Source organism: Prinia subflava (assembly GCF_021018805.1).
Source record: "Prinia subflava isolate CZ2003 ecotype Zambia chromosome W unlocalized genomic scaffold, Cam_Psub_1.2 scaffold_41_NEW, whole genome shotgun sequence".
Lineage (NCBI taxonomy): Eukaryota > Metazoa > Chordata > Aves > Passeriformes > Cisticolidae > Prinia > Prinia subflava.
The window spans coordinates 149,098-171,272 of record NW_026960614.1 but is presented as its reverse complement, the minus strand read 5'-3'; the positions used below and the strand labels follow the sequence as shown (position 1 = coordinate 171,272).

At 47.4% G+C, this 22,175-nt stretch overlaps 1 protein-coding gene across 1 annotated transcript in view; it reads right to left on the bottom strand.

Annotated features, from left to right (window-relative positions):
- The window catches only part of LOC134565241 (ribosomal biogenesis protein LAS1L-like), a 57,880-nt gene that overhangs the window by 3,953 nt on the left and 31,752 nt on the right, over positions 1-22,175 (bottom strand). The window contains 2 exon segments of the mRNA XM_063424738.1: positions 12,159-12,300; positions 12,471-12,838. Of these exon segments, the coding sequence (XP_063280808.1) occupies positions 12,159-12,300; positions 12,471-12,838 (510 nt within the window).

Below are 22,175 nucleotides of genomic sequence, written 5' to 3'. Positions count from 1 at the left end.
CCGTAAGCAGGTGTAATCCCATCTCCTGTAATTTTCACAGTTCTGTTTGTTCCTGCCATGGCATCTTGGTTATCAAACTAGCTATGCTAATCAAGTCTGACTCTCTGTCTTGTCTATTCCCAGATCTCCCCCTTCTGTATTAACCAAGAACAGCCCCTTGATGGCTTTATTAATTAATCTCTGTACACATAGAAGCAAGCAAGGTATCATAACTAATACAATTATTATTAAAATCATTACATGCATTCCTATCCTAAGAAAATCTTTTAGCCAAGGTGTCAAACCCCAGCCACTAAACAGGTTATCTAGCCAAGATCCAGATTCTACTTTTAGTTTAAACACACTGTAAAATATAAGGAATAATTATAACAATACATAATATAATGCTTAATACATATAAGCTTGTTTTAACTAAATTTCTAATCTATTTATGGAGTCTTTAGCTTCTTAGGAGTTTATTCAGCTATTCAAATCTATCATCTGTTTGCAGGTTTTACACTTTCTTTTAGGGCTGAGGCTTCACGATTTTGCAACATAAACTGAATCTGTTACTAGATTAAAAGGAACTGAAAAATTTTGAAAAGCTCTGACAACAGTAGCAAGTTCAATAATTTGAGGGGATTTAAGTCTGTCATTGAACAATTCAAGAAATTAAAAACATACAGGGCTTTGCATAATCTTTCAGCAGGAGTGTCCCCGGCTCCCCCCTTTTGTTGTAACAGAAGACGTTTGAGAGAGCCATGGGCGCTTTCTATAATTGATTCTCCTGTGGGTGAGTGAGGTATGCCCCTTTTGTGAGTGATACCCCATAAAGAGAAGTTTGCAACTCTATGGGAAATGTATGCGGGTCCATGACTGTCTTAATCTGTTGCGGAATTCCTAAGGTGGCAAAGGCAGCAGCAAAATGATGGCAAGCGTCTCTCCCTGTCTCCCCCTTGTGAGCTGAGGCAAACAGAGCACCTGAAAAGGTATCAATAGAAGCATGCACAAATTTCAAGCGGCCGAATTCGGGAATGTGTGTCACATCTGTCTGCCAAATTTGCAGGCTCTGTAGACCTCTCGGGTTGACCCCTGTGTTCACATTAGGAAGGGAGCAACGCTGACAGTCAGGGCATATAGAAATGATATTAGAGGCTTGTGCTGGAGTTAATCCGAAAAGTCTTACCAAAGCCCCAGCATTTTGGTGAAAAAGGGAGTGACTCAGTTTAGCTTGTTCTATTTTGTTAGGCAAAACATGCTGCACTGATAAGGTTAACAAGTCTGCCTGGGCATTACCTTCAGTGAGAAAGCCGGATAGATTGGAATGTGACCTGATATGCATCACAAAGTAAGGAGCAGTCCTTTGGTCTAACAGAGAGCCCAGCAGTTTTAACCAGGAAAAAAGAATGTCATTTTTAACATTTTTCAAAACAGAATTCTCTGCTCTCTGTACAATACCTGAAACATATGCGGAGTCAGTAATCAGATTAAAAGGTGTGCTGAATTTCTGAAACACTCTGACCACGGCAGCTAGTTCCACTAGTTGTGGAGACCCTTCAACAACAGCAATATCAGATTGCCAAGTTCCAGTTTCAGGGTCCCTCCATACAATCACTGATTTATGGGTTTTCCTAGACCCATCTGTGAATATTGTCATAGCTTGCAAAGGAGTCTCACTTCTCTTTGGCTTGGGGATTAAATTAAAAGATGAACTTAATAATTTGTGTTTAGGCGGATGGATAGATATCTGCCCTGGGTAATTTGTTAAAGCAATTTGCAGTTTTTCAGACATCTGTAGCAACCAATTCAAATAAAACATTGTGAGAGGTAGATAGATACAATCAAAATCTATCCCAGCCAAAGCGGTCAGTCTTTGACGAGCCTTGACAATCAACATGGCCATAAGTTCATCTTGCATGGAAATAGTCTTGGGCATATTCTTAGGCAAAAAGACCCATTCGATAATTAGCAGAGGGTCTGGTTCTTCTGAGTCCCACTGAAATATTAAGGCATAAGGCTGTTTGTTAGGATTCAGAATAATAAGCCACAATGGCAGTTCTGGAGCCCACCTAGCTGATTGCCTCTGAGAGACAGCATCAGCTACCTTTTGAAGCGCAATTTGTGCTTCTTTGTTTAAGCATCCGGGTGATAAGAGGTTGGGCTCTCCTCCCAGGAGGGCAAACAATGGGTCTAAATCTGCCTTTGAAATCCCAAGCAAGGGACGGACCAAATTTATTGTTCCCAGCAAATTTTGTGCATCATGTAAAGTTTTGATTTCAGTTGAAATTTGCAAGGGTTGTGCAGAAATTGAATGCATGCCTATTCGCCAGCCCAAATATTTCCAGGGAGATGTCTTTTGAACTAAAAATCAAACTGGTTATCACAATCTTTGTCAAAAGCATGTAAGTTGTCAAAAGCATGTAAGTTTAACAAGCTATATCTGAGCACTAGAAACAATTCTCAGTAAATATTATGATAGTCAGGAAATCATCTATCCTTATTCTCAGTGGCAGTAAGCCACTGTGCTCTAATTGTTCAGGTGGATCAAACTTATATACACACATTAATCGTTGAATTTGTGCATTATTTCTGATGCATCTTGATGGATCACGTTGACAGCAAATACCTCGTCTTTTATGAGATGCACAGTACTACAGTATCTCACATTCAACACATTTGCATTTAACCTCGGTTTGATGACAAACTAAACAAGAGAAGGAGAGAAGCAGTTCTGCATTAAGTTCTCACTCAAAGGCTGTAACCATTTGTTTAGAGTTCATCAAGAACAAAAAAAAAATGAAAATGTAAAAGAGCTTTCTGCAGTCTTCTCAGCAGGGGTGCCATCCTCTGCTCCCCCTTTCCTGTTAAAAACTTGAGACATTAATTTACCAAACTTTTTTTTTTTTTTAGGTTAGTTTTAAAGTAGCACACTTTAATGACCTTTATACAAAATCTGACTGCATAAAAATTCCCTGCTGAGACAGAACATTTCCCCCCCACAAATCTAGCGGCTCAGACAACACATAAGGCCTGACAGTTGCCACCCTCCCCTCAGGCCCTGTGATCTGTACCAGGTGTTTGCTTTGATAGCTTTGACTGTTTCCACCCACTCCTGAGAGGACCTGGGAAGAGTCCATAGATTTCCTGTAGGGAGACAAAAACTGAGCAATTAGACAACATTACTGCAGTTCTTGGAGTGGCTGCACGTAGGTTGGAGACAGTCCAGTGGACAGGGTCTGCACTGGCTGGAAGCTGAAGGTTGGTTCCGGTTGTGACAGCTGCTGGGTTGGCTGTGGGACTTGTGTCTGCACTCGTTGCTGTCCCGTGCTGTGAGATGAGTTTCCCTGCAAAGGTTGGCCATTTTTGTGAAATTTAGAGCTACAGGAATTAGCAAAGTGAGGACCTTTCTGGCAGCGAGGGCACATATTCGGTGTTCTTGGGTTTTGTGCCTTTCGACAGTCTTTTATAATGTGCCCGGGCTCCCCACAGCTGAAACAAACCGACTGCTTTTTGGGTATTATCTTTAAAGCGGCAAAAGCATCGGCTATGCCTTGTCCCACAGCTTGGTAGGACACTGCTATAGTGTGCTGCAATGTCCCCAGGCGGTTGCAGGCTTCTATCATTTGAAGCAGTGTGGGCTCAGGTTCTGGGATCAGGGCTTTCAAGAGGCGTTTACAGTCATCATTAGCATTTTCAATAGCCAGTTTGAGGAGCACAACTTCCCTGGCTTGATCATTATCAATCTGTCTCTCCAGTGCTTGTTTCAATTTGTCCACAAACTGCATATAGGATTCTTGGGGAGCCTGTTTAATATTTATGAAGGACTGTTGCGGGATTTTTGCATTAGGGACTTTAAGAAATGGAAAACGAGCTGCTTCCGTGATCCCTTCCAGGGCTTCTCTCGGCAAGGCAGCCTGGCCATAAGGATCGGTATGCGCTCCCTCCCCTGCTAAGTGGTCAATAGTTAAGGCAACCAGGGCTTGGTTTGCTTGCCCTGCATATGTTACAATTAAGTTCTCCAGTCTCCTTTTCCATTGTGCTGTGAATATCGCATGTTGCGTTGGGGTGAGCAAAAGGTTTGCTAAGGATTTAATATCATGAGGGGTCATGAGGTGAGTAGTGAAAGTTGCTCTCAACAAATTACTGAAGAAAGGGGACCCCAGACCATGTTCTGCCATGGTATGGCGCAGTTCCTTAATTTCTGAGCGGCCCAAGGGCTCCCGTCGTGGATTCCCCCCCCTCGGGCCGAGTTGCACAGGGGCTACAAATATTTCTGCTGCAGTATCAAAGTCTCTGTCCTTAAGGGCTTTCTTTTTTATCCGTAACCAGTTGTTATGCCTATTTGAAGAGAGTAAGCCCAGATCTTTTTCGAGGCCGGGATCAAAAGACTCCCCGTCACTGCTAAAGTCAGAGTCCTCATAAGTGGTTATTGTTCGGCGGCTCTGGGGTCGCTGGTGGGATCCCGGTGGGGGTGCAGCTGGTGGCTGGGCTTTATCTTTGGCATTCGTTGGGGAGGGGGTGTGGACGGGGGACAGGGAGCGGGACCTGGGCAGGTTTTGGTCTAGCACGGCCTCCGGGGCCATCTCCGCGGTGGTATCGCAGGCTGCCTCACTCCCCCCCTCTTTTTTAATCGCTTCCATGACTGCCCTCCATGCAGGAAGCAGGCGTAGCTCTGGCTCGTGGCCAGGTCGTAGAGCTTTACGCTGACCTTGTCCCAATAGCGGAGAGTAAAAACAGAGGAAGGGGGGTATTGGGGAACATGCATGACACCCATCGTAGGAGTGATTTAAAGTCCTGATTAAGGATGGGGGATCCATGCTTGCTCAGCAAGCGTTGCATGGTTTTGTTAACGTCTCTCTCGTTGGACACGACCTGTCCCATACCTTTAGTTCCCCTGGCTCACCTGTCACGTCAAGCGTACAGATGATTGCGGGCCCAAACACAGTTCTTTCATCGTCACGATCAGTTGCCAGCAGATAGCCGGTTCTTCTCCGGTCATACGGAGCACCAATTATTGGCAATTGATGAGAGACGGGAAGACTGATTCGGTGATCAGAATTCCATTTTACTCAGTGTGAAAAATGCATATTATATGGCTCTACGCAGATATTTACTATATGTATTATGCTAGGTTGAAAAGTTATGCTGTATTAACATTTGAATAATATAATGAATGTAGTTTTGTAATTAACATTAAGCTTTAGTAATCAAAAATAAAAAACTATGTGTGTGAGATATTTTTTAGCTCAAGAGAAAGAGAAGATAACCAGGAAATTCTTCGCCCAGAGATAACAATTACAGGAACCCCTGGATTTTCCAGAGGGAGAGATGTATATCTCCCTAAATCAGCAAAGGCCATCTTTCCAAGCTGGACTCAGACTAGGAGACGCCAAGAGGGATTAGCAAAGGGTTATTGACAAGGACCAGGCCAACTGGTTCTTTTAAATAAAGTATGCATAATCATGAAGGGGGTCCTCTTAAGGGAAAGATTTCTCTAACGTTGCCTTCTCCTAGCTGGCTTTTGTCTAGAAAGGGGGAGGCCCGGCCCGGGCTGTTCTCTTTGTTATTATTGTCTCATAAATTGTCCGACTCTAAATTGTTTAACCTTTATTATTATATTTGTATTACTATTTTTTTATAACCATTTTTTATTTTATTAAATTTTCATAAATTTCAAAAGCGAGTGATTGGCGTTTATTACACTCATGTTTCCCAAAAGCTTATATACTATTTCAAACAGGTTAATAATTTCTACTACAATAATCAGGTTAAAAATCACACAGAAAACTCATGCATTTTACAACAATTCTTTGCTCGCAGGAGCAGGTGCGAGGCCAAAGCTGCAGCTGGCGCCTCTGGAGCTACAAGCAGTGTCTGGGGCGCAGGTGGGGGTGGCACCGCTGTGGGCAGTGTGGCCACTCCGGGTGCAGGCGGCACAAGCTGTAGGGGCTGTATGGGGACTGAGGCAAAGAGATTCTAGCTTTCCTCCTCTTTTTCTTGCCTGCTCCATTTCAAACTCTTTTTCCAGTTGCCTCCATATGTCTTCCTACGATTTTGCTACAAATTGAGTTTCTAACAACACTTCTCCTATAGGAGAATTAGGGTCTGTCTGCAGACTTTTTCTTAATCTGTCTAACTACTTTGAAGGTGTTTCGTCTTTTCCCTGGCATTCTCTGAATACCTTGCTAATGTCTTGTCCCCTTGGCACTGCTTCGTATGAATAAATACTCATGCCTAGGAACTCATTAAGTCTATCTGAGATCCCCAAAGGGTCATCTCTTAATTCTCCTATCTCCTTTTTAAAAGCTCTTACATCTCTAGTATTAATCAGTACATTTTCGTATCCGATAACCTCTGGGGCGGTCGGCACCTCCCTTAGGGTGAAGATTGGGCATATCTTCCTCCTCTTTGCTATCTCCTTCACTTATTTTCTATAATTTTTGCCACATCCTCCTGGCTGGTAGGGTGGAGGTCACTTTTGGAAGGCTTGTGGAGGGGCTAGGGCTGGGAGGGGGTGCCGAGTCCAGCTCGGGAGGTGGGTGTTCTGGGGGTAGGATATCCTGGGGTTGGGAAGGGGGCAGGGACTGAACTCCTGCCAGTGGGGGTTGTTGATCAGGTGGAAGTGCCAAAGCCCCCTTTGGGGGGCTCGAGCCACCTGCAGGGATTGGGGTGGGGGTCCCGGGGGTGCTGGGACTTGCGCAGGCTGGGGTAAAGGCTGTAGATAGGGTGGTGGGAGATTATCTAGAGGTTCCCATGCGCTGCCTTGGGTTCCACCAGGGTTTTTAGTTTTCATCGGGTAGACCCTGATGTCCGCCCTTTCCCATACCTTAGTGTATTCATATTCCTCATCATCCTGTGTCTGTTTGCCGGCTACATAAATGCACAAAGCTCTGCATACCCACTGCTCAAATGTTCAAAACACAGGCCAAACTACAGGACTCCTTATTTCTTCTCCCCAGATTTCTACACAGTAATGAATCATCTTTTCCTTAGATTTTCTTCTTCTTACGGGACATTCGTCCCAATGCTCCAGTAACCACCCCAATGGGCTTCCCCATGGGATTTCTGGTGTGCCATCCTTTAGTTTCTCAGTGGATTTCTCCTCCGTTTTCTCCTGAGGTTTACTTTTTCGCTGTCCCATATTATCTAGGCTACTGCAGTTTAGCCTGTCACACGTGAAGTCCTGACTTTCTCTGACTTTTGCAATTTCTGAACTTACCCGTTACTGTATTTTCTAATTCCTTATTTCAGTATCACCAGACTACTAACCCCGCAAGGGTCTGACAAGGAGGGTTTCACTTGGTGATGACCTCTCTATTTGCCTAAATTTCCTGGACCTATCCTGGTCCTAGACTAAAAGGTTTACCAGCCCTTCAGCTCCCAAGGACGTCCCTTCCCTTTAGCCACCATGACCAATATCTGACCCTTCCCGGATCGGATTTGATATGAGATAAATCACTCGCTTCCCCCGTGACCGACCGTCTCCCTCACAGGCTAATGGAACTGCGATCATGGGGTCCGCACTTGCCTCGTGATAATATCATGTCTCACTCACGCTCAGTCACCCCACTCAACCACGCAATACTTAGGGAGCCTTTTTCCTGTGTGGATTCTTCGCACATGTCGATATTATGAGTGAAACTATGCCGCAGTTCCGAGGACCCCTTACCCCGAGTCCTCCCTGAGTTTTCAGAGAGCCCCTGAGCCAGCTCTTATCCTGTCCTCTTTTGCTTGTGGCTTTTTCTGATTGGTTCGGATGTCCAGTTGGTTCCACGAGATCTGCCCGTTCCACTGGGCCGCTGAATCAGTGGGGTGCCTCCCGGACGGAAAGACGGGGACCGTAGACCCCAAAAACTGGATCCCAGACTAGTCCCCAAGTTTGTTATAAATGCGTAGCCAATCAAATTAATAAAAAAAAAGAATTTTATTAATAATTTACAAAATAAAATTTGGAAACAGAATTTGCAAAAATGAAAAAGCCACAAACAAAGTCAGTGTCGAGCTCGGGGTTGGCACTGGGTGAACCTAGCTTTGGCCTCTATCGCACCGGAGCTCCCCTGTTCACAATTTCAGTCCCAGCAGGGTCAGTTTACATACAGTTTTTGGTCGGACGGGGCATTGCTTCATACTCCTTTGTCCTTTTCAACTCCTTTTCCATATTCATGTAGTTCTGTCCTCACTGCCAGACAGTTGATTGGATTTTTGACAGATGAATACTTGATTCAATTTTGGGGAATCTTGTTTTGGGATGCACACCCCAGATGATGAAGTCTAGATCCATATCGAATGATAATTGTCGGTCGTTGTCGAGTCCATCTCCAGAGTGGGGTTATCTCTTCCTGTAGTCATCCTCCTTTCTGTTGTAAATCATGGTCCTTGCCTGAGTTTCGAGTAAGGGCGTTCACAATTCTTAATAATTTCACTTTATTTCCAAGTCCGAGTGACTGCTACCATATTCCTTCTAAAACGTGGCTGAATTTATACCATCATATTACATGAACATGAATGATTATACATTTATATTGCATGAACACGAATTACATCATATATTACAATGGGTAACAAACAAGGAGAGCTAGAAGCCATGGTGCAGCAGCAGTGCTATGATGTAGTCGCCATCACAGAAACGTGGTGGGATGACTCACATAGCTGGAGCACTGCACTGGATGGCTACAAACTCTTCAGAAGAGATAGGAAAGGGAGAATAGGTGGAGGGGTGGCCCTTTATATTAGGGAGGGTTTTGATGCTATGAATGTTGAAATTAATGATAATGAAATTGAATGTCTGTGGGTAAGAATTAAGAGAAAGGCCAACAAGTCTGATATCCTGCTGGGAGTCTGCTATCCTCCACCCAACCAGGAAGAAGAGGTAGACAACTTATTCTATAAGCAGCTGGAAAATGTTTCAAGATCATCAGCCCTTGTTCTTGTAGGTGACTTAAACTTGCCAGACATCTGCTGGGAACTTAATACAGCAGAAAAAAGGCAGTCCAGGAAATTTTTAGAGTGTGTGGAGGACAACTTTTTGTCACAGCTGGTGGGTCAGCCCACCAGGGGAGGGACTATGTTAGATCTGTTGTTTGTAAATAGAGATGGGCTGGTGGGAAATGTGGTGGTTGGAGGCCGGTTGGGGCACAGTGATCACAAAATTATAGAATTCTTGATAACTGGTGAAGTCAGGAGGAATATCAATAAGACTTCTACATTGGACTTTCAGAGGGCAGACTTTGGCCTATTTAAGAGGATTATCCAAAGAGTTCCTTGGGAAGCAGTCCTTAAAAACAAAGGAGTTCAGGAAAGGTGGACGTGCTTCAAAAGAGAGATCTTGAGGGCACAGGAACAGACTGTCCCTGTGTGCCTAAAGAGGAGCCCAGGAGGCCTGGCTGGGCATGGAGGTTTTGAAGGAACATAGGAACAAAAAGAGGATGTATCATCTTTGGAAGGAAGGTCAGGTCTCTTGGGAAATATTTAAGGGGGCCACTAGAACATGTGGGAAAAGAATTAGGGAAGCCAAAGCTCAGTTTGAACTTAGAATGGCAACTTCTGTAAAGGATAATAAGAAATGTTTTTACAAATATATTAATGATAAAAGGAGGGGTAAGACTAACCTTTGTCCTTTATTAGATGAAGAAAAGGCAGAGGTGCTTAACGCCTTCTTTGCCTCAGTTTTTAGTGGGAAGACTAGCCTTCAGGAAAATTGTCCTCTTGAGTTGGTAAATGGTGTCAGGGAACTGAATGGTCCCCCCATTATTCAGGAGGAGGCAGTCAGAGAACTGTTGAGATTTTTGGATATTCATAAATCTATGGGCTCAGATGGGATCCATCCCAGGGTGATGAGGGAGCTGGCAGATGAGCTTTCAAAGACACTCCATCATTTACCAACAGTCCTGGTTCACTGGTGAGGTTCCAGATGACTGGAAGCTGGCCAATGTGACACCCATTCACAAAGAGGGTAGGAAGGAGGATCCTGGTAATTATAGGCCAGTTAGCCTGACCTCAGTCCCTGGTAAGGTTATGGAGCAGTTTGTATTGAGTATTATCATGCAGCACTTACAGGATGGCCAGGGTATCAGACCCAGCCAGCATGGGTTTAGGAGGGGTAAGTGGTGTTTGACCAACCTGATCTCCTTTTATGACCAAGTAACCTGCCTGGTGGATGCAGGAAAGGCTGTGGATGTTGTCTGTTTGGATTTCAGCAAGGCCTTTGACACTGTCTCCCACAGCATACTCCTGGAAAAGCTGGCAGCCCACAGCTTGGACAGGAGCACTCTTTGCTGGGTTAGGAACTGGCTGGATGGCCAAGCCCAGAGAGTGGTGGTGAACCGTGCTGCATCCAGCTGGAGCCCAGTGACCAGTGGTGTCCCTCAGGGATCTGTGCTGGGGCCTGTTTTATTCAGTATCTTCATTGATTACATGGATGAGGGGATTGAGTCTTTCATAAGTAAATTTGCAGATGACACTAAGCTGGGAGCGTGTGTTGATCTGTTGGAAGGTAGGAGGGCTCTGCAGAGAGACCTGGAATGGTTGGATGGATGGGCAGAGTCCAATAGGATGAAGTTTAATAAGTCCAAGTGCTGAGTCCTGCATTTTGGCCACAAAAACCCCCTGCAGCATTATAGGCTGGGGACAGTGTGGTTGGACAGTGGCCAGGCAGAGAAGGACCTGAGGGTACTGGTTGACAGCCGGCTGAACATGAGCCAGCAGTGTGCGCTGGTGGCCAAGAAGGCCAATGGCCTCCTGGCCTGTATCAGGAACAGTGTGGCCAGCAGGAGCAGGGAGGTCATTCTTCCCCTGTACACGGCACTGGTGAGGCCGCACCTTGAGTACTGTGTCCAGTTCTGGGCTCCTCAGTTTAGGAAGGATGCTGGGATGCTTGAGCGCATCCAGAGGAGGGCAATGAGGCTGGTGAGGGGCTTGGAACACAAGCCTTATGAGGAACAGCTGAGGGAGCTGGGGTTGTTTAGCCTGGAGAAAAGGAGACTCAGAGGTGACCATATCACTCTCTACAACTTCCTGAAAGGTGGTTGTAGTCAGGTGGGGGTTGGTCTCTTTCTCAGGGCAACAACTGACAGAACGAGAGGACACAGTCTCAAGCTGCATCAAGGGAAATATAAGTTGGATATTAGGAAGAAGTTTTTCACAGCGAGAGTAATAAAGTGCTGGAATGGCCTGCCTGGGGAGGTGGTAGAGTTGCCATCCCTGGATATGTTTAAAAAAAGACTGGATGTGGCACTCAGTGCCATGGTTTAGTTGAGGTGTTAGGGCATGGGTTGGACTCGATGATCTTGAAGGTCTCTTCCAACCTACTAATTCTGTGATTCTGTGATTCTGTGATCTCCAATGGGATGCTTTAACTGGGTAAGCTTCATTTAGTGACAAAGGTGATCTGACTAAAGCTTAATAGAACACCCCCGTTATTTCCAGGACAATCCGTGTTTCTTTACTGAGGTCAGATCTGCAGCTCTAAATTACTAGCTACAGCTCTAAAAGGTCACTGGGCACGGCCAACATATGGAAGATCAAAGCCCCAACTAATAGAAACTTCAATTTTCAAGCCTGCTGAGGCTGTGCTGATACCTGCTAAACAGCAGTATTTCACAATCCTTGGAATGGTTTCTTTTACAAAAGAGCAGGTTTCATAGACGACACAAAAAGAACTGCACGAGGACACGCTGATGAGCAAATCAGGAAAAAGGACGAGTTTATTTACAAAACTCAATTTTATACATTTCCAATGGTGCCTGTGGATTGGAGGATGGAATCCCACCTCTCAAACCACATTGGTCAAGCCAACTGTCAATCAACTTTCTCCTCCTACCTAAAAATATGTAAACAATGAAGGACAGTTAGCAAAACACGGCTATTGTTTATAGTAGAAATTGTGATAAAGTAAAAATTCTGACTCCAATATGAAGGACAATTCAACAGGCTTAGAAAAGTCTTCAAAAACAGGGCAACAAGCAGGAGGAGTGAAGATAGCAATATTAGAAGATGGCATCTTCAAAGGATACCATTAGGGTTAGGTTTAGAGAGAACAGCAGGTTTTTGGGTCAAACTATTTAAATAAAAGTAAAAAGGAAATCTCAGCCCTAATTTTTCACATGATATAGTAAAAGGCACAAAGAGAGAAATGCATTTCATGGTTCAGGGGCCAAGTCCAAGTCCACACCATTACTCACTTTGTATTGAGAGACTTCCACTCATCCCTCACTAGCTGATCAAGCAAGGACATCATAGAATAATTATCCAACATGAGACCATCAGGGTCATCTGTCTGACCTGGGAGTTTCCTAAGAGGAAAGTCTTTCCATCATACTTCATCTAGATAAAAACAGTACAAAAACAAGAAGTCTGAGTTTCAGTAATTTGGCATTTAGATGACTTTGAAGCACAATTTAATTGTGGCCAGGGCCAAAGGGCTGAGATGTCTTTGCATTTCAATTACATTTATCAGTGATGAAGATTGTCTAAGTCTTAGAGTCACTTTTTACCTGCAGTGATCTGCCAGGCAGACCCTTGCAATGCTGCCCTTTTCTCAGCAATATCCATCATGGTACCAGAATGAGCAAGTCCTTCCAAAGGATTTTTTTCAGTCATCATTTCTTCCTCCTCTTCCTCTACACCATTGTCTCTCTCTGGTACATCTTGTTTCTCTACAGTCTGCCCTTGATTTTTAACCTGATTTTCTTGCCTGGGTCTCCACTGTAAGCTCTCCATAGTATAAATTGGCTGTTCACTGCCATCTGAAGAGAGGCCTGGACTGGACAAAGGGGTACCTCCTTCTGTGTAAATGGAAGCAAGATAGAGAAGGTTTTTCCAAGAAGAACATGGCAAGCAAGGTTTCATGATTGTGAGGATCCTAGAAAGGAAAAAGGGCAATGGAAAAGTCTTACAGGGTGCCGAGGCCGTTTCTACAGGTTAATAGATCTTAAAGGTCCAAGAACATTTTAAGGTCTTATACAGAGTTGTTTATTACATGAAAGTATGTCTGAAGGTGTGAGAGTTCTAAATGAGCAGTCTTACAGTCTCACAATCAGTTATGAGTATAAAGTCTTAGAAATAAAATTCCAGAATAAACAGTAGTCTTAACATGGAATTAAACATAACATTCCAGCCTTAGGATAAAACAACCTTCAACCCCTGACCCCAAGCAGGGTTCCCGGCTGCAGGGATCGTAATAACAGGAAGGGGTTCTAAGGTCCCGAATCTCAAGCAGGGCTCCCGGCCGTGGAGATCGCAGTGACAGGAAAGGGTCCCGAGATCACGAATCCTAAGCAGGGTCCCCGGCCGCAGGGATTGCAGGGACAGAAAGGGGTCCCGGGGTCCCAAACCTTTGCAGAGTCCCCAGCAGCCCTGAACAGAGTTCCGGGGCAAACGCCACAAGGGGGAAAGGCAAAGGGGACCCCAGGGCCCTGATCCCCCACGACAAAGACTACAACAGATAGTACCTTTAAAATTCCATTTCAGCTCCCTGGCAGGGCTCGTTCCTCAGGCTGCAGAAGGTGGAGGTTGGATCGATAAATCAGGTTGATCTATCAATGTCTCCACTTCCAACCCAGAAGCTTTTTATCCATATGTTACAAATGCATATTCATACCTTTATCTACACGCTACCCAATCTAGGTGCAATTTTCTAAGGTCATAAAACTACGAAAAACTATGAAAAGTAGTATCAAAAACCTACGTGAGAAACTTTATCTTATTTGCGCAAAATTCATACCAAAACTTATAAACAGTACTCTATTTTTGTTATGTCTAAACTCTATCACTAGGCCTCAAACTCTGTACTTCTAACAATTAGGCCCTTAGGATATGTAAAGCTTAAAGCTGAAGCTTAAATCTCTATTTTATGTGTGTGTGGCTTTATATATTTTAATTTTTCTAAAGGTTTTATTTCAATCCCTGCACTTCTCACTCTCTGCGGAGGATCCATGGAAACATGGACTCCAACAAGGGTTGATAAATCTTCATCTGGATTCTTTTTTGCTTCTAAGTGTTTGTTTTCTCCAGGACAGCGGGCCCACACAGCTCATCTAACAGGCAAAAACTGATTATTTCCTGGTCACTGGATGCTGGAATACTCCATCTTTGTGATTAAAATTAAGGACTTGGGATACTTCTACCAGAATTACTGCTTTGTTGTTTTCATGTATAGAAGTTAGGAGCTGTGGTAAATTCCTATCACCCGAAAAGGGTCACATCTCTACCAAGTCACTTTGCTTCTGAAAAGGTTGCTTCTTTAAATACCTCCCCAGATAACCACTGCTTTCATTTTGAAGGTGCAATCCTTTAAAATTCATTTCTTTCTTCTCTTTGTGTATAATCAATGGAGAGATAAATAGCAGCAAGCATGGCTTTATATGCACCTGTTACAATTTAGACGAGATGCAAAGAAAGGCAAGGGAGTGCAGCTATCACTCAGCATATCACTAGGGAACCAAAGCTCTTATATGTCGCCCTGTTCTTTTGAAATTTACCTAGCCTTTTGAATTGTTTACCTTCTTGGAGTCAGTTTCTCATGATTCTAACAGTCTCTTCATGTAAATAAAACTCTATTTACCCAACTGTGGTTTTTTGTTTACATTCTTTTCTGGAGGAGAAGTTGATTGACAGTCTGTTTGACCAGTGTTGGTTGGAGGGCTGGTGATTCCATCCTCCAACCCGCAGCCAGTGCCACAAAATGTATAAATATGAAAGAAAGTAAAGTTCTTTCCTTCTTTCCCACTTGGACATCTCCAAGTCCCTGTGTGGTTCTTTCCTGTCCTATTGGAACATCTGGTGGGCCAACGTGTGTAGAACAGCTGTGGTGAGGTCTCACGAGTTCTTCTTCCTCTCCCCCTGTTTTGGTGTGGTCCTTGCGAGCGCTTGGCTTTGCCTGCTGCTCCCGTGGTTATGGCTACCCCTTGTGGTTTCTGCACAGGACTCATTGGTCCTGGAGATCTGGAAAGATTTAATGGAAAGGAAACGGGTTCGTGTTTCCCAGAGCAGGTTTGAAAGATTGTTTTTGTGGGCCAGGGATCAAGGACTTTTCCCATCGCCTGAAGACGCGTTCGCTAAAGAGGCATGGTCTCAACTGGGAGAATGCCTGATAGAGGCTGTCTCTGCTGATTATAGCATAGAAGTAGTATGCTTGTTGGTACAATAGAAACTGTTTGACAGGTTTGTGCAGGGTTTGGATTCTTCTGGCTCTGAGGTTTCAGCAGATATGTGGAGCTCTCAGGGCGATTCTCCTGCCCTGGGGGTGGATGGATGGCTGGAGGAGGAGGGCGGGGTCGTCCTGTAAGACGCGGAAGTCCCATCCACGTTTGATCTCGATTTTCCATGCGCGACAGAGCTCTCCCCTCCCCTCCGGCCTCTGCGCTGGAGATTTCCCTCTCGGATTTTGACTTTGACTCCCTGGAGGGGGGACGGGATCCCAGCCCCCCGGTCCTGCTTGGCTGACGAAGTGGCAGAGTTCCACTGGCCTTTGACGATTCCGTGGAGCTGGCAGAGCCAACCCCGCCCATCCCTGTTCCATGTAGGTGGCGGGGTGGGGGAGGGCTGCCCTCCCCTCATGTTTTCCCGGCACTGACAGGCGGTGAGGACTTCTTGGCTCAGTCTGTCCCTCAGTGGGGTTCTGATTCTATTATAACCCTTTGTCCGAATTGTGGGGTGTCTACCGCCTACCCCCTGACTGCGGCGGAGGTGGAGCCAGCTGCCCAGCTGCCAATCCTGGCCCCGGGGAAGGGGGCATCGAACGGCTCTGCACCTGCACTGCCTGCCAAGCATGCGCAGGCAGTGGCAGCCATTGAGGAGGGGGTTCTGATCAAATTTTTGCCAGACCCCACCCCGGTAGGTGACTGGCCTGCCCCTCTTCGCTTGGGGGGCCGATGACTGCTGTCGGCTTACGCCTCTCCAGGGGGACCCTCTTGGGAACTGAAAAGAACAGGGCATATGCCTTTATTAATATTCAGCTCTTTATTAAAGTGATCAGCTCATAATTAAAGTCATCAGCAGGATTGCAGAGTCCAATCGGAGTTTTCCACGCTGCTGCAGCCATCTGAAGGAGCAGGTGCTGTCCCAGTGGATGCTGAGTCCTTGTTCCCATAGAAACAGCTGGCAGTTCTCTCTGGTCAACCATCAGAAGGCAGAGCAGCGGCAGTCAGCTCCTTGCCCTCAGGGAAAAGTTTCAAGAGTTTCCCATTCTCTGCCTAAGTCAATTCAGCTAGCCAGTTCCCATTGTATCTAAGCTCCTCATAGGTTATGGTGAATCTTCAAACCAGGCCAGGGGGTGCATCTACTTCTTGCTCGGCTAGGGCACTATCTAATTCTCCTCTGACACATCTAGCTTCTTATCTTGGGGTGCAGTTTCTCCAAAAAAACTCTCCCAGGATTCACAGGGGCAGTTTTATTTGCATATAAAAATGCATATGCATTGGTCCTGGTCAGAAGCAGAGGTATCCCAGCTGAAAGAGGTAGTTACAGCAAACAATGGCTGGGCCATCAAGGCCGGAGCCGCTCCTTTTCACATTTTAATGAGGTAGAAGAATGCTGCCTTTCCCTTCTGGGCAGCTTCCCTCTGTCTTCAAACTTGCTAGGGTGTGGGGGTTACAACCAGGAAAAACCCCCATTCTTCCAAAAGGCTGGGTGAAAGCACAAATTGGGAGGAGGGGGGCTGCACTCCCAGAGCTCTTTTAACATGCCAATGCGTGCTCTGCGCTTTCCCCGGGGGGACTGGGCAACCATCCTCCATGGGGCCAGGACAGGGGCAGCCCAGCCCCTCCCATCCGGGAAGCTTGTTCATAACAGGAACTATTCCAGATGCCCCCGTCCTGGCCCTGCCAGGCGCAGCGGGAGGCGGTGCTCGCAAGGCAGGGACTGGCCAGGGCATGGGCAATTCTGCGCAGCCTCCCGCCCCCTCCCTGGTTCCGTTTCCCCCTGCGCCGCCTGGCCCAGCCCCCATTGCCAGGGTGCGGAGCGGTGCCGGGGCTCACAGGCCGGGCCTCTCCCTTCGGCTCAGCCCCCCTGCAGGACCTGCACATGCACCTTTGATTGTGGCGCACGGCGCAGCTGCGGCTCCAAGAGCACCGCCCATGCCCACATACAGTTCTCCCCCCGCGCCAGGAGACAGAGGCCTTGTGTTAGCCCTGCACCGACCTGAAGCTGGCTTGCAAGCAGTGCTGGCGTTTGCTGCTGCCGTGGGACCCTCGGGGTGTGCGGCAGCGGCTGGCACTTCGGCGCTGACTGCGGGCGCTGGCTGCGCGAGAACTGGGGTGGCCCCGGTGCTGCTTGGCCCAGCCCCGCTGCCCCCACCGCCTCCGTTTCAGTCTGTACCAGGCTTGCAAGCCCCGCTAGGATCCATGCCTGCCATGGGACTCTCTGAGTGGTCCCCAGTGGCTGGCATCCCGGCACTGCAAACGGGCAAAAGCCCTGATGAGGCTGGAGCGGCCCCAGCGGTGGCGGGTGGCCGAGCTCCGCCCCTGCTGCCCCCCACGGACACTAGGACTGCGGCAGGCGCCGCAGTGTTTACCTTTGGCAATGACGGCGACATGACCGGTATGCCGCCGGCCCTTGCCAAGGCTAAAGGACCCCGCACTGGTAGGTCTGCTTCAGAGGCCTTCTGGACCCTTCCCCCATGCCAGGCTACCATGCATCCGAGAGAACAGGGACGATTCTGGCGTGAACTCAAGGCTAAGGTTGAAGAGATGGTGGATTGGGCCTTTGCACAGCGCCTCCTGGATAGAGGGGATGGCTTCTCTAGCCCAGGTGATACAGCAGGGGATGCGGTATTGGGTGATGCTGACCTGACTCCTGGTCAAGCATCTACCCCTTTCCCTGTGGGGTCCACGGGACAGGACTTAGCAGGTGCTGCCACCTTACCGGGGGGTTGCAAGGCTTTCCCTGTGCTTAGGGGTATTACGCATTACACTTAACAGCCGTTATCGTGGAAGGCGATGATGGAACTCTGTGATAAGGTTGCGAAATATGGTCTGGGGTATAGTGAAGTCATGCAGATGCTTTGTTTCTTTAATGCTGATCTGCTGACACCATACGACATCCGAAGTTTGGCTCGTGTTCTTTTTCAGCCTGTGGAATATGACATATTTGAGTCTAAATGGACTCAACTGGCAGTCAGGGAGGTGGAGCGAAATGCTGTGCTGGGCCCACAGGACCCCAAGTGTACAATTTGCACCGATATCCTGCTGGGTACAGGCAATTATGCTGATGTTAACGGGCAGGTTGGCTTTGATGACCTGGTACTCTAGCAGTGCCAGCAGACAGGCATGGCAGCTTTGGTCCAGACTATAGAAATGGCTTCCCCTAAGAAATTCTTCGTGACTGTTGTCCAGGGCACTGATGAATCATTCCTGCAATTTGCAGAGAGGCTGACTGCCTCCGTAGAGAAGCAGGTGGGAGACCCTGACACAAGGAAGCTTTTGCTCAAGCACCTTGGGAGGAGTAACTGCAATGCTGATTGTAGGAAAGTCATAGAGGCTCTTCCCAGTGACCCTTCCGTACCCCAGATGGCAGAGGCCTATGCAAAGATAGCCATATCAGGTCATAAAATGGCTGCCTCGGCTGCTGCTGTGCAGCCTGCCGTGGTTGCTGCTGTGCAGCTGGCCGTGGCTACGGCTGTAAAACCAACCGTGACTACTGCTCTGCAGCCTGCCTGGATAGTCCCGCAAAGCAGGCAGTGATGGCAGGGGACTCCTCAGGCCAACAGTAAACAGAGAAAGAAAGTACAGAAGGTCACAACTCCCTTGTTTTTGTGTGGTTGGTGTGGAAAACCAAACCATGTTGCAGATGTCTGTAAGGCGACGGTGCATGCTAATGGTCAGCCTTTGCTGGGCTCAGGAAACATGAAACAGAGTGTGCGGGAGACGTGCTCAGACACAAGTTTCCCTCCCAGTGCCAGGACTGATGGAGGTTTGCTTAGCCGGCTTGCAGCCAGCACCCCTGTTCAGCAGGCGTTGAAGTCTGCACAGCCGCAACTGTCGTCTTAGATTCTGACAAAGTGCAGAGGGTCCTCCTGGATGCCTTTGGTCCCTTGGGTGACGGCATGAGTGCTCTCCTTATGGGGAGATGTAGTGCCACCATCCAGGGTATCCTTGTGCACCTGGGACTCATTGATGTGGATTTCACAGGATAGATTTATGCCATGGCCTTCACACCCCCCCCCCCCCCCCGCCCCCGTCACTATTCTGGAAGGGACGCAGACTGCTCAACTTGCGCTGTTTAAGTCTTCTGTTCGCAGGACGGAGGACCGGTCACAAGGAGAGGGAGGCTTTGGATCCACTGGGACGCCTCAAGTTCACTGGACCGCTGTCCTGGCCAAGGAACGTTCCAGGATGCTGTGTACCTTGTCCATGCCTGGTGCCACGCTGCCAGAGATCCATCTCTGTGGACTTCTTGACACTGGGACAGACATTACCGTTCTCTCCCTAGCCACGTGGCCCCCGGAGTGGCCATTGGACCGGGTGGAGACGCCTTTCACAAGACTGGGAGCAACAGCACAATGTTATGTGAGCCAGCAGCCCGTGTTGATCATGAACCCAGAGGTACAGATGGCCATGGTCTGGTCTCATGTTACTGAGACAGTGACTAACCTCTGGAGGGGGGGATGTTCTGGCCTCGTGGGGGGTGCGCATCGGGATGGATTTTTGATGGGGGCCACTGCGATGAAGGGCGCAGAGCGTCTGATGCCTCCTTTATGGTGGTTGGTGGACAAACCTGTCTGGGAAAACCAGTGGCCCCTCCCTCATGAAAAATTAATCGCCCTTCAAGGCCTTGTACAGGAGCAATTAGACCAGGGTTATCTAGAACCATCTACCAGTACCTGGAACACTCCTGATTTTTGCATCAAGAAAAAGTCCGGGAAATGGAAGTTGCTACAAGACCTCCGAAAAGTCAATGCTGCAATGGAAAGCATGGGAACACTGCAGGCTGGCATGCCATAGCCTACCATGCTTCCCTCAGATTGGCAGGTTCTCATTGTGGATTTAAAGGATTGTTTTTTCACAATCCCTCTGCATCCTGATGACAGAGTGAATTTTGCCTTCACAGTGCCAGCAATAATTAGCGCTGAGTCCGCACAGAGATATCAATGGAGAGTTCTCCCTCAAGGAATGCGGAACTCATCCTTGTTATGCCAATGGTATGTGGCCCGTGCCTTGTCTAGAGTTCACAAGCAGTTCCCTGATCCTCATGTCTACCACTTCATGGATGACATTTTGGTGGCTGCGTCCACCCAGGATGAGCTGCTGAGGATTCAGCCTCAGTTGTTGAATGCTCTGCATTCACATGGACTGCAGGTGGCTCCAGAAAAGGTGCAACAGCAGCGCCCGTGGAAATATTTCAGGGTCAAAATTCTGGAACGGACAATCTGACACCAGGAGATGCAATTTGTGCATTTGGTGAAGACACTGAATGATGCCCAAAAATTGGTAGGTGCCATTACTTGGTTACGTCTGTACTGGGGACTGACCAATGAACAACTGTCTCCCTTGTTCGAATTACTAAAAGGGGACTCTGATTTAAAGTCACCTCATGAACTGACCCCTGAGGCACATCAGGTGCTGGAGGAGGTTCAGCAAGCTGTTTCTGCTTGCTAAGTTCACTGCACTAAACCTTCCGTTGATATCACTGTGTCTAGCACCACTCCAGATTTACATCCCACGGCCATCATTGCCCAATGGAGTGACAAATGATCTGATCCCTTGCCTGTCTCAGAATGGGTCTTCCTGCCCCATCAGCTGCAAAAGACAGCAACTGCATTCTTTGAGCTAATTGCTCGCCTGATGTTGGGGGTGAGATTTGCTTCTTTTTCACTTACAGATTTTTTTCCCATAAGTTTCTAAGAAACTTTAACAACAGTACTCAGCCAGGACAAAGGGAGTAGTTGAAGGACATGGCAGCACAAGGCTACACCTATTGTTTTTGAGTCTCTGGGAGTATCCCTCAGAGGGGAGAGATAACTTGAGCTTTGGGAAAGGTAAAAGACAGAGCTGGGGGGAGCAGTGGCTCACTCTTGCTCTCAGCATAGAGGAAGATAGTCAAGCTGCCCCTCGCTGCAGGAAGAGTTCACGGCCACCACTCTGCCTCTGTCTCGTCCTGGGAAATCTACCATCATCTGCTCGTGTACCCGGGGATCCTGAGCTTGTTATCTCCAGCCCTCCCCTCACCGCCGCTGTTTCTTCGGAGCTTTGAGGCTTTCCTGCTACTCTGTAGCCCTGCACTGCCCAGCCCTGCCGGGACACCCCCTGACGCTCCAGCTACCAGCGCAGAGCTCCTCATCTCATCCACCAGCCTGGGACTTTCCACCCTTCTGGCTTGGCCTCTCGGAGTCCTGCAGGGGCACCGAGATCAAACTGCCCCGGGCCTTTTGTGAAAGAAAGCCCTCAGGGTTCTTGGTTCTGTTTATTATTAATGCTGTAGTAGTTGTTTGTTTGTTGTTTTGTCATATATACTAGTAAAGAACTGTTATTCCTACCCCCATACCTCTGTCTGAAAGCCTCTTAATTTTTCTAAATTAGAATAATTTGGAGGGAGGGGATTCGAATTCTCCATCTCTAGGGAGGTCCTGCCCCCTTCCTAGCAGATACCTGTCTTTCAAACCAACACACCTGATAACCAAATGCTGGCAATGGTGTTTGCAATTGATGGGTGCAGATCCCACAAAGATCATGGTCCCGGTACAGCGGAAGGATTTTGAATGGAGCCTTGCAAACAGTGTGTCCCTGCAAAGTGCTCTGGAGAATTTTTCAGGGTAGATCATGTATCATCTGCTCAGCCACAAGCTACTGCAAGTGGAAAAAATCACACAGATTTCTTTGTGGCCCAAAAATAGCCAGGAACCAGTGCAAGGACCCACTGTCTTCACTGATGGTTTGGGAAAAACAGGGAAGGCCATTGTTGCTTGGCAGGATGGATCTGAGTGGCAGGTTTTGGAAGGCCATGAGGATGGGTGTCCTAGTTTAGGACAAATTTAGGGGAAAATCACCACAACTCCCTCCCCCACTACCGGGTTCGGGAGGAATTTCCTCAGAGGAAAAGTGGAAAAAACTTGTTTATTAAGAAACAACAACAAAAAAAACCACTCCCCAACACAAGAAAAACAGTCTGAGATGGCAACAAGTGTTTTCACCAGTCCAAGAGAGGGTGAGCAGTCTCTGCTGGGGAGGGTGCCAAAGCTTCTCTCAGGTGCAGACTCCGGGGGG